This window comes from Dasypus novemcinctus, chromosome 20, assembly GCF_030445035.2.
Source record: "Dasypus novemcinctus isolate mDasNov1 chromosome 20, mDasNov1.1.hap2, whole genome shotgun sequence".
In the NCBI taxonomy this organism is placed as follows: Eukaryota; Metazoa; Chordata; class Mammalia; order Cingulata; family Dasypodidae; genus Dasypus; species Dasypus novemcinctus.
In genome coordinates, this window is record NC_080692.1 from 35,422,587 (window position 1) to 35,435,432 (window position 12,846).

The 12,846-nt window shown below is 42.4% G+C and overlaps 1 protein-coding gene across 2 annotated transcripts in view; it reads right to left on the bottom strand.

Moving 5' to 3' along the window:
* The window catches only part of GRIN2B (glutamate ionotropic receptor NMDA type subunit 2B), a 475,047-nt gene that overhangs the window by 61,979 nt on the left and 400,222 nt on the right, over positions 1–12,846 (bottom strand). For both annotated transcript variants that reach the window (XM_058282823.2, XM_058282824.2), the window contains 3 exons: positions 3,649–3,851; positions 2,572–2,743; positions 2,208–2,361 (listed from right to left, as the gene is read on the bottom strand). In XM_058282823.2, coding sequence (XP_058138806.1) covers positions 2,208–2,361; positions 2,572–2,743; positions 3,649–3,851 — 529 coding nt within the window. The remainder of the gene's footprint in view (positions 1–2,207; positions 2,362–2,571; positions 2,744–3,648; positions 3,852–12,846) is intronic.

Genomic DNA, 12,846 nt, shown 5'->3' on the forward strand with positions numbered 1-12,846 from the left:
ATTAATAAGGATGAAGCTGAAAGGGGAAAAAATTGGTTGAAAATTTTGAAAATATTTTCTTACTTTGAAATCTACTTGAGATTTATAAAAGCCCAGCCACTTTAGTAATTTAAAAAGGACCTTGATAAAACCCCAGAACTTAGCATACAGATTATGAGATGTGAAACCTTTTCATAGCGGCCAGAGATGTGAACAAGAACGTGCACTGCAAAGCCTTTATAAAGTGGCACAGAGGAAGCCCCTCTCCTTGACTCTGACTGCAATCTCACCCTGATTTCAGTTTTGTCTAAGACTGGAGAATAACTGAGTACAAGCATGTATTTCCTTTATGCTATATTTAGCCCCCTGACCCCAGAGCAACATTCTGTACCCAAAATACTACAAATATTTATATTGCTGTTTACAATGTAAAAAGTACTTGTACCACATACTTTATATAATTGATGTAAGGACTACTTTATGGTATCATCATATCTATTTTACAGAGGAGCAAATGAAGACTCAGAGGGCAAGGTCGTTTCCAAGTTCACATTGGCACGGTCGGCTTATGAACTTGGGTCCTCTGAAGCAAATGTCCAAGCTTTTCACATTGTTTCATGTTGCTTCTTAGTGTCTGCCAACAACACTGGTTTCTGGGCTAGGGGTTGAGCCCTGAAATAGCCCCAGGTGTACTGAACGTGAGCTCTGAAAGACAGCCACAATTGGGTTTTGATTCTGTTGGACGAGAGACTGTTGGAAAATTGCTTAACCTAAGCTTCTGTTTTCTAAGTCAAAAAATGGGTATACTAATAGTATCAATGAGCTAGTATACATAAAGGACATATAGTAAAGCCTGGCACATAGTAGGTGTTCAGTAAACATAGGCTTCCCTTATCCCTGTAACCAACAGCTCTTTCCCTAATACACACACATACACACACAAGACACCCTGCCTGGCATTTCTACGTCACGCTAGGGCTATACTGATATACTGTAGAAGTTAAGGCCAGTGGTATCCTGACAGTGTTAGCATTAGAATGTAGTTTTACTGTGCATCTTTTTATGCTACAATTTTCCTTCTAAAGAAAGAAAGCAAATAAAATTTGTATAGCTGCTATGAAGAATAAGGCAGGCGAGTGTGTATCCTCTCCAATAACATCTCATACAAAATTGGCAGGGCCAGAATTTCACTGGGAGTAAGAAGGTTAGCTAGGAAACTAGAGTACTCTACAGAAAAATTCTAGAGAAAAAACCCTATATCTCTACTTGGTGGTGGGTTAATTGATTTAATTCCTCCATGGGATGAATTAATGAATATTCTAACATTTTAAAAATGTTGATGTCCTTTAGAGAGGTTGTGACTTGTCCAAGGGCTTATAGCTTATTTATGATCAAACCAGGTTTCCTGTTGTCTAGCCCGGTGTTCTAGTTTAAGGTGACATTTTATTTATTTTCCTAGCCCCTTGCTCCCACTGTCTCTAGAAACCTCATCTAATTGAAATCTTGGCCTTAACTCACCATCTCACCAGGTCCTATATCACATCTAAACCTTTTTTCTTATTTTTTTGATTTACTGGGGATTAAACCTAGGATAGCATATGTGTGATGCAGGCGCTCAAACCACTGAGCTACATTTGCTCCTTCACAACTAAGGCTTTTGCCTTTTAAGTGAGGCTGGAGAGAGGGGAAGTATGGAATGGACTGGAAAGGAGAGGGCTCAGGGGGTACACTGGATCAGCTTTATCTGCCAAAGCCTAGAAAAATTCATCTGAATACAGAAAAACTTTTGGTAAACTGAGCTCCATTCTTGAAGATAATTAAAAATAAATAAGGATCTCAATGGTATCCCGAATTAGGGCTTATTAAACCAGGAAGCAGCTTTGACATCAGCTAGCCAGAATGCCTTTTTCCATGGATGAGAAGAATGAGTTCTAGGGTGGCTTAAGGCCAAAAGATGACTAAGTCGCAGGAATGGGACTACCATTGGACCCCTGGCTACCAGCCCAGCACTGTGTTCTCATGGGGTGTCCCGCCTTCCTATTTTTCTGGGTGTTATTCAGTTTCCATGTTTGAGACTAATCCATTATGAAGTCTGTAATTTGGCTGACTGAATTAAGCTCCTAGCAAACCACCTCCTGGCTAAAAGAGCCTGGCCACATGCTCCTTCGGTTGTTCCTTCTTTCTGTCCATATGTCCATTTCCTTCACACCAGCAAATGCATCATTTACCTAAGAAGGCAGAAGGTGAGACGGTCCCATTGCTTCGTGACACCATGACACTGATGCCAGTCTCTATAAAGGGCACAGAGAAGTCGACCACCTCGGATCTCTCCTCATTGATGGTGAGCGAACCTACCGCCATGTAGGCCCGCTTCATGACCACCTGGGCACAGAGGAACAAAGCAGGTAGCACGGTGAGGGGCCTCCACAAAGAAAACACTTACGACCCAGCAGTGGGTATCTTTGTATAGCAGAAACAAAAAATTCTAGTTAGACTTATATTTTCCAAGATTTCTGAATTACATGTTTTTAAATATTTACATGGAACAAAATAAGTGAAAAACGGAAATGGCCCTAAACTGCTGGCACTCACCTCTCCAATCATACCATTCCAGGTCCCATTGATTTTCTTCCCGTGCTTGCCATTGGTAACCAGGTAAAGGTCATAGGTGAATTTCACAGATTTTGAAATTTTCTTAAGGATGTCAATGCAGAATCCTTTGCAGCATTTTTTGATATAACCTGGTTCCTCATCTGTTTTATTTCTAACCAGTGAAAGAAATACAAGACAAAAGAAAGGCTTTATATAAAATGCAAAATACTACCTTATACCATTAAAAGTCCAACCCCAAAGCAGGCCCACCTTCACTGCTCAGCTTCACTACCAGACCTGAGTAGGGAGATAAATGAAGCTACTAGACTACAAAACTCTCAGGATCTCATCATATTGAACCATGCTTCTTCATATTTTCAGTGCTTTCTTGAAGGATAATATAAGCAGAAAAGAGTACACTGCTAAGAGTTCAGTTTGATGAATTTTCACAAACTGAACCACCTAATTAACCAGCAGCCCAATCCTGACACAGAAAGTTGCCAGCAACTCAGAGGCCTCTTGTGCCCCTTTCCAGATACTTTTCATGCTCACAAAAAAAAGAATCATTGTCCTGACTTCCAACACATACATTAATTTGATCTATTTCTTAAAATGTTTCTAAATCTCCGTATTTCAGGACTGGCCCAAGAAAACATGTTCCAACACCAGCAATCAGCTGAAACCTCCATACACCTAAGGGCACAAAGGCCAGGCAAGCCAGAGAAACAGGAGTGTAGCTTGTAGTTAGCAGTAATTCCCCCTGGTCTGGATGGAACCACCCATTTGGCTCCAGGTGTGCCAGTCATGCCATAGCTCAAGAGCGACATGAAATCAGACATGATATCCCAGGCCAGATGTCAACATCTGGGCTACCTCTGGCTACCCCAGGAGTCAATGTTTGGGCCACCACTGGCTATCCCAGGTGTCAACGTCTGGGCCATCACTGGCTATCCCAGTTGCCAACATCTGGGCCATCACTGGCTATCCCAGGTACCAACATCTGGGTCACCACTGGCTATCCCAGGTGCCAATGTCTGGGCCACTGCTGGCTTTCCCACTCCACCCAGAGTGACATACTCGGAGACAATACGCTTCTGGCAGGGGACTGTGTTCCTCATGCAGGTTCCACTCAGAGGGTCCACACTCTCCACAATGACGAACGGAGCCTCCTCCAGGGTCACGATGCTCAGGTGGTCGTCTTCTTGCTCTTCTGTCTCTGGACACATGCGGGGCCACACGTAGTACTTCATCTGCAGGGACTTGTCTTTCCACTTCCCCACCTGCACAGGGGCGAACAAGAGACTCAGAAGCTGCCCGTCACAACATAGTGGCCTGCCCCAGGACCACCTGAATCTCCCCAGGAAGCTGTTAAACAAAGGCAAACAGAGGCAGGCATTGCACACAATCAAGAGAAGAAAGTGTCTAAACCACAGGCTCTAACCCTCAAAATGAGACTACTGGGGCGAAATCGAAGAAAGGTGCCGCATTCATTCATTCACCACTTGCCTAATATTAAATGAGGCCGGGCGCTCTGTGCCGGATGTTCTGTTAAGCACTGTGGCTCAAAGAAGCTTCACTCTGCCCCCTGCGTAGCTCGCATTGAGTGAAGGAGTTGGAAATGTAAACAAGTGTTCACAGCGCTGTGTCTAAGTGCTAAAACCGAAGCCTGTACCAAGTGCGATGAGGATGCCAGAGTTCCCTGCATTATGTGTGTCTGTTGGTTTTTTTGTACTTAGCAACAAGGAGCATGATAGTGAGAGCAGCAAATAGCTTTGGAAAGGTCAACAGAATGACTGGAGCAAATGAGCCAGAAGGATAAGTTTTGGCTTGTAAGAGAGGTCCAGTGGGGAGGAAAGTGCTCTCTCTGAGCTGCCACCATGGGGGTGTGCTCTGGCCAACTTCAGGGAATGGCATTCACATGGACAACACTGTGAATGGTGCCCCCTGCAGTCATGCAGATGGTGGCCCTCCTGCCAAGCATCTGGAGAAATGCGTGGGTTCCATTATCTTTAGAAGAGCCATTCATTTCTATTTTTATAATAGAATCTGCATGGCTTTGTTGGTAGGTTCACACTCCTGCTCTGCCATTGAGTGAAGAATGAGGGAATGCCTTTTAATTTTCTTTAACTGAGCATCTAGGGTATAACACGGAATTATGGAATGCATGCCCCTGCTTTTTTCCCAATCCATGATTTCTTCCATGAGGTAATATGAATCAGTAGATGAGGCAAGGCATTGGGAACACAAAACTACTTAATTTATTAACTATGTAAATCACATAAAAAAGCAACAATTCAACAATGCTGTCTAAGTTTTCAAGCATATGTGCTTGGCTTAACACATTACCCAAAACCAAAACTCTTTCCTTCAGTAGTTTCTGCTTTTGTCTACACTTAGGCTTCTATCTCATGCCTCTCTAGGTGTGGTCCTTCCCTTCTTCCGACTTCTCCCGTGGTGCTGTCCACTTCCACACCCCAACCAGCCTGAACAGACACCGCTGTTGTTTCATTGCATCATTAGAACATGAGCAATGGCTTGGTGTCCTGGGATATATTGTTTGGCACCTGCACAGTCCTTCTTTGGCATTAACCCTGATGCTGGTTGGTTTGCTTCCAAGTGTGTAAACCACATCATATATTCTGAAACAATTGGTTGCTTTCCATTATATGTGTATTCTTCTCAGTACTGTTTGTCTCCCAATTTTGGTACAAGTCCGTTTTTCCTCGTATTGCTAAAGCTATTTATTTTTTAAAGCAGAGTTTTCCAAATAGTTTCACACCATGTGGATATAGTAATGTCTTCTGCCAGTGGTTGGGAAGAGGTGAGGGAACCCAGTCCTCAGGAGTCATCACATTGGGTCACCTCTAGCCCTAAGCAGCCATATTTACCCCAACTGCCAAACTGATATTTTCTGTGTGGTCTATGTGTAGAAAAGTTCAGATGCTCTAAAGTAACTAATTTAAAATTATTTTCATTCCTATCATCTTCCCTCAGCAATCAATTTCAATTTTCTCTCTTAAATCTAAATTTCTTCCTTGCCATTTCCATTGCCACTAGCCTAACCCAGGGTAGTCCTGGAGCCCTTTCTAGGATTATTACAGCAAACTTTAAACCTCACATAAGGATTCTTCCTTAGAGTCCATCCTGAACACTACTGCCAGATAGCTCTTCTTAAAATACCACTTTGTCATATAATACGTTACACAAAAATTTCAGGAACCTCCCACTGCCTTCAGGAGTGTGCATAAACTACTGACTCAAATGGCCAAGCCTGTACATAGAGCCTAACCTACCTTGATAATATTAAATTCCAAAGCATGAATCCAGGAAGTAGGTAGTACAGGGAGCTTACAAGGGTTAACCAAGAACAGACTGCAGCAAACTAGCTGCAGTTTTTTTCTGATAAACTTACTATATCCGTGAAACAGAAATGCTCCAAACATAGCATTTTGACAAATTTCCTCATGACAATTTTATGAACAAGATGGAATATAATATGGATTATCATATACCTTGATAAATTCGAAGGGGGTTTTAAATCTGTATGCAAAAAGAAAAAGAAAATGACTGCTAAATGAATCAATGCCAACATGGAAAGAAGTCTCTTATTGACATGCCAGGGGACTGTTCTTAGAAGTGGCATGGACAGTGTTTCACAAAGCAAAATAGAAGTCATGCTCTCAAAACTGCAAAGCTAGAATAGATAGATATACTGCATTGCAGAATCAAGTTTGGAAGAGACAGGAATTCACTGGAATGATGGGCTGAACCAAATGGAAAGAAATTTAACAGTATTTACATTTAAAGTACAGCATTTTGATTTCATAAAAATCAACTGCACATATTGAAAAGGCAATATTTTAAATTAGCAGCAGTCCATGAAAGTTACTGTAAAAACAAATGGCTACATTTTTGGTTTACATGTCTACCCCATGGGGTGAAGGGAGGGCATAGATGATGCCACTGTACTCTGTGTTCTTCAAACTACAGCTGGAAAACTAGACTCTGATCCTATAATTCTGTAGCCTACTGATTTTCCTTAAATATAGTAGTCTCATTCCTCCAACAGTAATTTCTTCATGCAGGTCCTCCCCACCATGCTTTTTCCCAGCTTCCTAGCAAGCTAGCTGGATCATATCCTTGCTCCACTTAAATTCAATTCAACCACTCACCACCACCTTTGTGTCAGACTCTGAGACATATACCAGAGACAACAATACCCAATAACATTTACTGAGTGCTTAGTACGTGTTAGGCACCAAACATATCTAGTAATCTCATCAATCTCCACAGAAAGCTTGTGAGAGTCTTTTATTGAATGTCTCATTTTACAGATGAGCCTGGAGAGGTCTGATGACTTGCCCATGGTCTCCCCGTGAGTGGACACAGTGTCAGGATTTGATGTCAAACAATCTGACTGCACTGCGTCTCTGACTACAGAGGAGTAAGATCTGGCCCTGAGAACAGTCTGGTAGGGAAAAAACACTACCTATGGACAATAATGTCAAGTGAGGCTTTGATAATTACCCTAATGAGGGGTATAGAGAAAGTACTCCAGGATTTCTAAAGGGGTCAGAATAAACCTCATGGGGCTGCTTATCTTTGAGGTGGGCCTTGCAACGTAAGCAATAGCTCATTAAGTGAAGACCGTTCTATTCACTGAGGCAAGGAAGAGCAAAGGAACAGAGTCAAACAGATGCGAGATGGAAGGACCATGGCGAGCCCTTCATAGCTGGAAGCTCCAGTGTGTGGGAAGATGGTCTAAGTCAGCTCTTTTCCTCCCTAAGAGCTACTCACAATAGCCTGGGGATCTCTACCGCTCGCAGAGCAGATTGGATATTCCTGTGCTTCTCTTCACAGCTGGGTGTTGTACGCTCTCAGGTTGGTAGCTTGAAATTGGCATGGGCACCATGGAATTGGCCAATACTACAAATTAGGACTTCCTCCACCTCCTGCCCCAGTTGTTAATATTTCCTAGCTAACCACTGCCCAGAATACCCAAGTCTTTCATTATTTCATGATATTTACTTCCTTCTTTATTGACATTTTAACTTTTCAGGTGGCTTGTTCTTGTCTCCTACGCTAAATTCTAAACATGTCCCCAAGTTTTTCTATAACCACACACATACTTCTAAAACTCTCTAGACCTCTTTCTACACCTGTAAAAGAAGGGAGTGGATTTCTAAAATGTCTTCCATATAATTTCATGACCTCAGGATCTCTTTAGCATGGGTCTCTTGACTATACATCTTACAGATTAGAGTCAATGAAAAATTCTTTGTTCTTTTTTCCTTAATGGAGGGCAGTATCCAATTCATTTATACAAAAGACCTGCTTGGCTTAACGTTATGATCCATTCTTTATTGTTTATTCCACGGTGAGTGCAGGGAAAAGAAGGGTTAACAAATTCCTTAAAGACCAAAAGGAGGAAGTTAAAATCTATAAGTAAACAAGGCTCATGTTAAATAAAGTATTTAGGCAGAGTTACCTCAAATTCCTTATGGATCAAGCTAGTTTAGAAATAAGTAAACAACTAAAAATGAATGAAATAGAAATTATTTAAGTGGACAAACAGAGTATGTTTTATGTGTTTTGAGTAATTCTCATTTCCAGGGGGATGAAATGTGATGAAAACCTTATGCATGGGAAAATTTGAAAAAGTGATGACAAATAGTAAATGGAGAAAAAGGAGCCTGAAATACTGAAAAGAAAACATCCTGAAGGCTCCCCTAGGGTATCTGAAATGGTATGAGTATATGTTATTGGAAATGCAGAGAGAAGTAAAAAAATGAGGCTAAACTATACAATTACCATATGATCCAGCAATCCCACTGTTGGGTATATACCTAGAAGAATTGAAAGCAGGGACATGAACAAATAAATGCCCACCAATGTTCATAGCAGCATTGTTCACTATTGCCAAAAATCAGAAACAATCCAGGTGTCCTTCAACAGAAGAATGGATAAACAAAATGTGGTATATACATACAATGGAATATTACTCAGCTGTAAGAAGGAATGAAGCACTGACACACACAACATGGGTGAATTTTGAAAACCTTGTGTTGAGTGAAGTAAGCCAGTCACTAAAAGATAAATATTGTATGACCTCACTGATATGACCTAAGCCTACTGAGCAGACTTACAGAGCTAGCGTCTGGAAGATAAGTTATCAAAAAGGGAGTAGAGAGTGGTGAGCTGATGCTCAATATGGGCAGAACCCATGATAAGGTGGAAGGAGGTGGTTTGGTGTAGAGGTGTTGCAGGGATGAGTGGGATCAATGGTGCCAGAGTGTGAAGGTGAGCAGGGTGTGGGGGGGCGGTTAGGATGGACTATCCATGGAACTAAGGTGGCGATTTGAGCAAGGAACAGGTGATTTGTAGGACTGTGGTTGGAACTACAATGGTGGGAAATTTTTTTTTTTTTTTTGGCAAAAATGGCAGGGGAGGGTCACTGGTGCAGGACTTTGATGGTGGGGGCATATGTTGGAAAGGGTACATCTTGGGCATGCTTCTGTGGAATATGAATGTGTTCATCTTGACAAAGGGTATTATCTCAGTGTGTAGAGACCCACACTTTAAACAAGAAAAAACTCCCACCCTGGTGAGTCCTGCAGTATTCTCAAATAGAGGGGTAAGAACGTCTTGAATAGATAAGCAGCACCTAACAAAACAGACCAGTATGTAACTATGAAACTTATTCTCCAAAAATTGAACCTTAGTGGTTGCCATAGGTTCCAAGGGGAGGGGGAGGGAAGAGTAGGTGGAACACAGGCATCTTTGGGGCATTGGAATTGTTTTGCATCATCTTGCAATGACAGATACAGGCCATTATATATTGTCAGAATCTGTAAAAGTATAAAGTACATGTCCTGCATGATATTGCAATGCTGGATACAGGTCATTATATATTTTGTTAAAACCAATAAAATTGTGCAGTGCAAAGTACAAAAACATAACATAAACTATGGACCATGCTTAACAGCACTGCTTCAATATGTGTTCATCAACTGTAATAAATCTACCACACTAATGAAAGATGTTGTAAATGGGGGGAAGTGGGGGAGGGGACGTGGTAGGGTATATGGGAATCCCCTATAATTTTGCTGTAACATTTATGCAATCTAAAGCTCCTTTAAAAATAAAGGAAAAATAAAGAAACGAGGCAAACAGGAGCTATTTCAGAGGACATTCAGTGAGAAAAAGTGAATGAAGGATTTATAATAAATACAAATATAAAATATGATCAGAAAAAATAAGCTAAAGGAATAATGAAGAAAATACCTGTAAAGCACTCTGAATTCCTTTGAGCTAAGCACTAAACAAACATCATTACCACAAGCACATTTGACAACAACATCTGTCCATTAAGAAAGACTCAGTTATCTGCCATACTAACATTTAAAAACATCTCTTGGGGAGTGAAATCATCTTTCTCCAGAGAAAAATTCCTCGCTTAGTTTTCTCAGAAAAACATGGAGTCCCTTTTAGAGTCTCGGGTTTGGTTCTGTCAGTACAAGATGAATACCCAAACAGCTGAGGATGTCTCCTTGGAAGGAAGTCTACCTCAAAAAACCTACAGCACCTGAGTTTCCTTCGTGAATTTTCTAGGGAACCAACCTCTGGTGAGTTTAGACCTCAAAGCCTTCCTTCTGCTAACAGATTTCCTCCATTACCATCAGTGAAACTGGCACCAATTAGCACCCTGACAAGGCCACGGGGACTGCGCCCCTCTGAAAGTCCCTGAGTTTGTCCCTTTGCCATAAACAGCTGCTGAGGCAGCCGGGTGACTGTCATCCTGGAGAAGGGAGAAGAGACCCGGGCAGGGCAGTGCTCAGCGAATGCCACGGCGGTCCTTGCCCTGAGAAGCAGAGGACATCAGTTTCCCTGGGCTGCCTCGCTCGTCTGCACAGAAAGTCATTTTTCAAGATCCTGGAACAAAAGCACTTATTAGAGCCTCTTTAGGCGTCAAAGGTTATTTTTCAAAAATCAAAGCATTTTTGTTTCTTGTTTGAGATGACATCTGGATCTAACACTGAACACTTGCTGCTTATTTTAAGCCTTCATGTGACTTTTAAAATGCAAAACTTAAAGCTCCACATTGTTTCCCTGAGCAAGCTGGGAGAGCAGGAAGCGTCTCCAGGATTCTGCATCCGCTTCAGCTTCAAAGAGGTGGGTCAGATCAAGGCAGGCCTTCGACTCCTTACGGAGAGTTTCACCACCCCCAAAGGGGCACATGGCAGCACTAAGGGTTTGTAGCGGATGAGCGTATGATGGCATTTCTTCATTTTGCTCAGTCTTTATTTTCCCCTATCCTCCCCTTCTTCCACCCCCTTGTAACCAAGTGGGCATCTGGTGGACGGCCATCCATGCCTTTCTCCACATCGAGACAAAATCCATGTGCATAAATCTGAAGAAGGGAAGATGCGGGACTGTGTGCACGAGTGTGTTTGGATTCTCACATACACATTTCTCTGCAACTTGTGGTTCCCACTGAATGTACTTCACAGGCTTTCTTCTAAATCAATATGTAGCAGATCTAACTCATTTTAGTGCCTGCATTGGGTCCCTAATATGAACGGGCCTCAATTTATTCAGTCATACCACTCTTGATAAATAATAGGATATTTCCAAACTAAATTGAAGAAAAATACATAATACATACTATGGTACTTCTTAAGCACCAATTCCCAGTAATGAAAAAGCAGAATCAAAGGATATTTATATTTTTTAAAGTTCTTGGTATTGCCAGGCTCTTTCACCAAAAGTTTGCAGCAATTGAAATTCCTATCAGTAAGACATGAGAGTTCTCCTTGCTTGCCTTCTCATTAGCACTGAGTTTTTATCACTATTAAATGTTTGCCAATCTGAGGAATGAAAAATGCTATCTTATTGCCCTAATTTTCATCTCCCTGACTCGCAGTGAGCGAAGGCCTCTTTCTGCATCTGGTAGTCGTTTGATTTTCCTTTTTTCCCAGTCTAATCACATCCTTCACCCACTTTCGATTGCAGTGTTTGTCTTTCTTATCTACTTCGCTGGAAGAGTCTGGTACAGTATGATAGTAACCCTTTCTCTGTCAGATATATTTGAAATAATGTTTGCACTTGGAGATTTGTCTTCTGTTTTGTTTATTCCGTGCACAAAATTTTATTCTTTCAAGGTAAAATATATCTTTTTATATAGAGTTTCTGTTTCCTAACTCACTTAAAGAAAGTCACCTAACTCTTGAAGTGTTCCTTTTTGTCCTCTCTCAGTACCTTTTTGCCTGTAGCTTTTTCTACACTGAGTGTGAGGGAACCAGCTGGCTCTCTGGGGCAGTGATCAGCCTCCCCTCTGCTTAGCCACTTCCCCTCCCAGGGCGTCCCCCTCTTCCAAGATTCCCAAGTCCACTATATCCTTCACGGCCCTCTCAGGCCTCCTCAGTTCCAGGCGCCGGGCCTGATTCCCCAGCTAGGAGAAAACCCTCTATCACTTGATCTTCTGTTATAATTTTGTGGGCCAACTTTTCTTTGGCTATTACATACTTAACTGTTAGCTACAATTTGCTCTGTACTTCCTGTCCTTGAATGGGTCTGTAAGCACTTTGAGGCCAGGCAGGGACTGTATTATTTTACCTCTTTGTGTTCTTTGTATCAGTTAGAGCAGGTGGGTGCCGAGTGAAGTACTGATAGGTGTCACTGGGGAGACACAGGCTTAAAGCCCTTCCCAGAGCTGCTGCTAGGTTTCACTCCAGAGTTCTTCCTCAAACAGGATGTGGGAGATTAAAGCTGCCCCACCCACTACTTCCTCTTCATTCTGTCTCTCTTCAGCCTTCTCGATTATAAGGCTGTCCTGCACAGACTCAGTTCCTTGTGAATTGCTGAAAGTATAGTGGCACAAGCTGCTGAGCTGAGGACTCACAAGGCCTGGCAGGGCTTGAAGTTCCTTCGCCTAATCATTTGCATATCTGGTGCCATCTAGACTTTGAAATTGGCCAGTGTTTGAAAATTACTTCCCTCATTCCAATCTGATCTGTGACTGCTTCTGGCCTATGACTGCTCCAGCCCTTACTAAGCTGGTGGCTCTGGCCACACCTGCTGGAGGGAGGCCAAGTGACCATACTTGCTGGGCACCCGGTGGCCCTTCCAGTGGCCTGGACATCAGTGGCCATCTCAGACCTTGGTTGTTCTCCCTGGCTGACCTGTGGTTCTTCGGGAGAGCCTGGGGCTTCTGAGAGCCGTGGGCACCCACTGCTACGGCTGGCCAAGGCTGCCTGAGTGATCCTTGATCTCCAC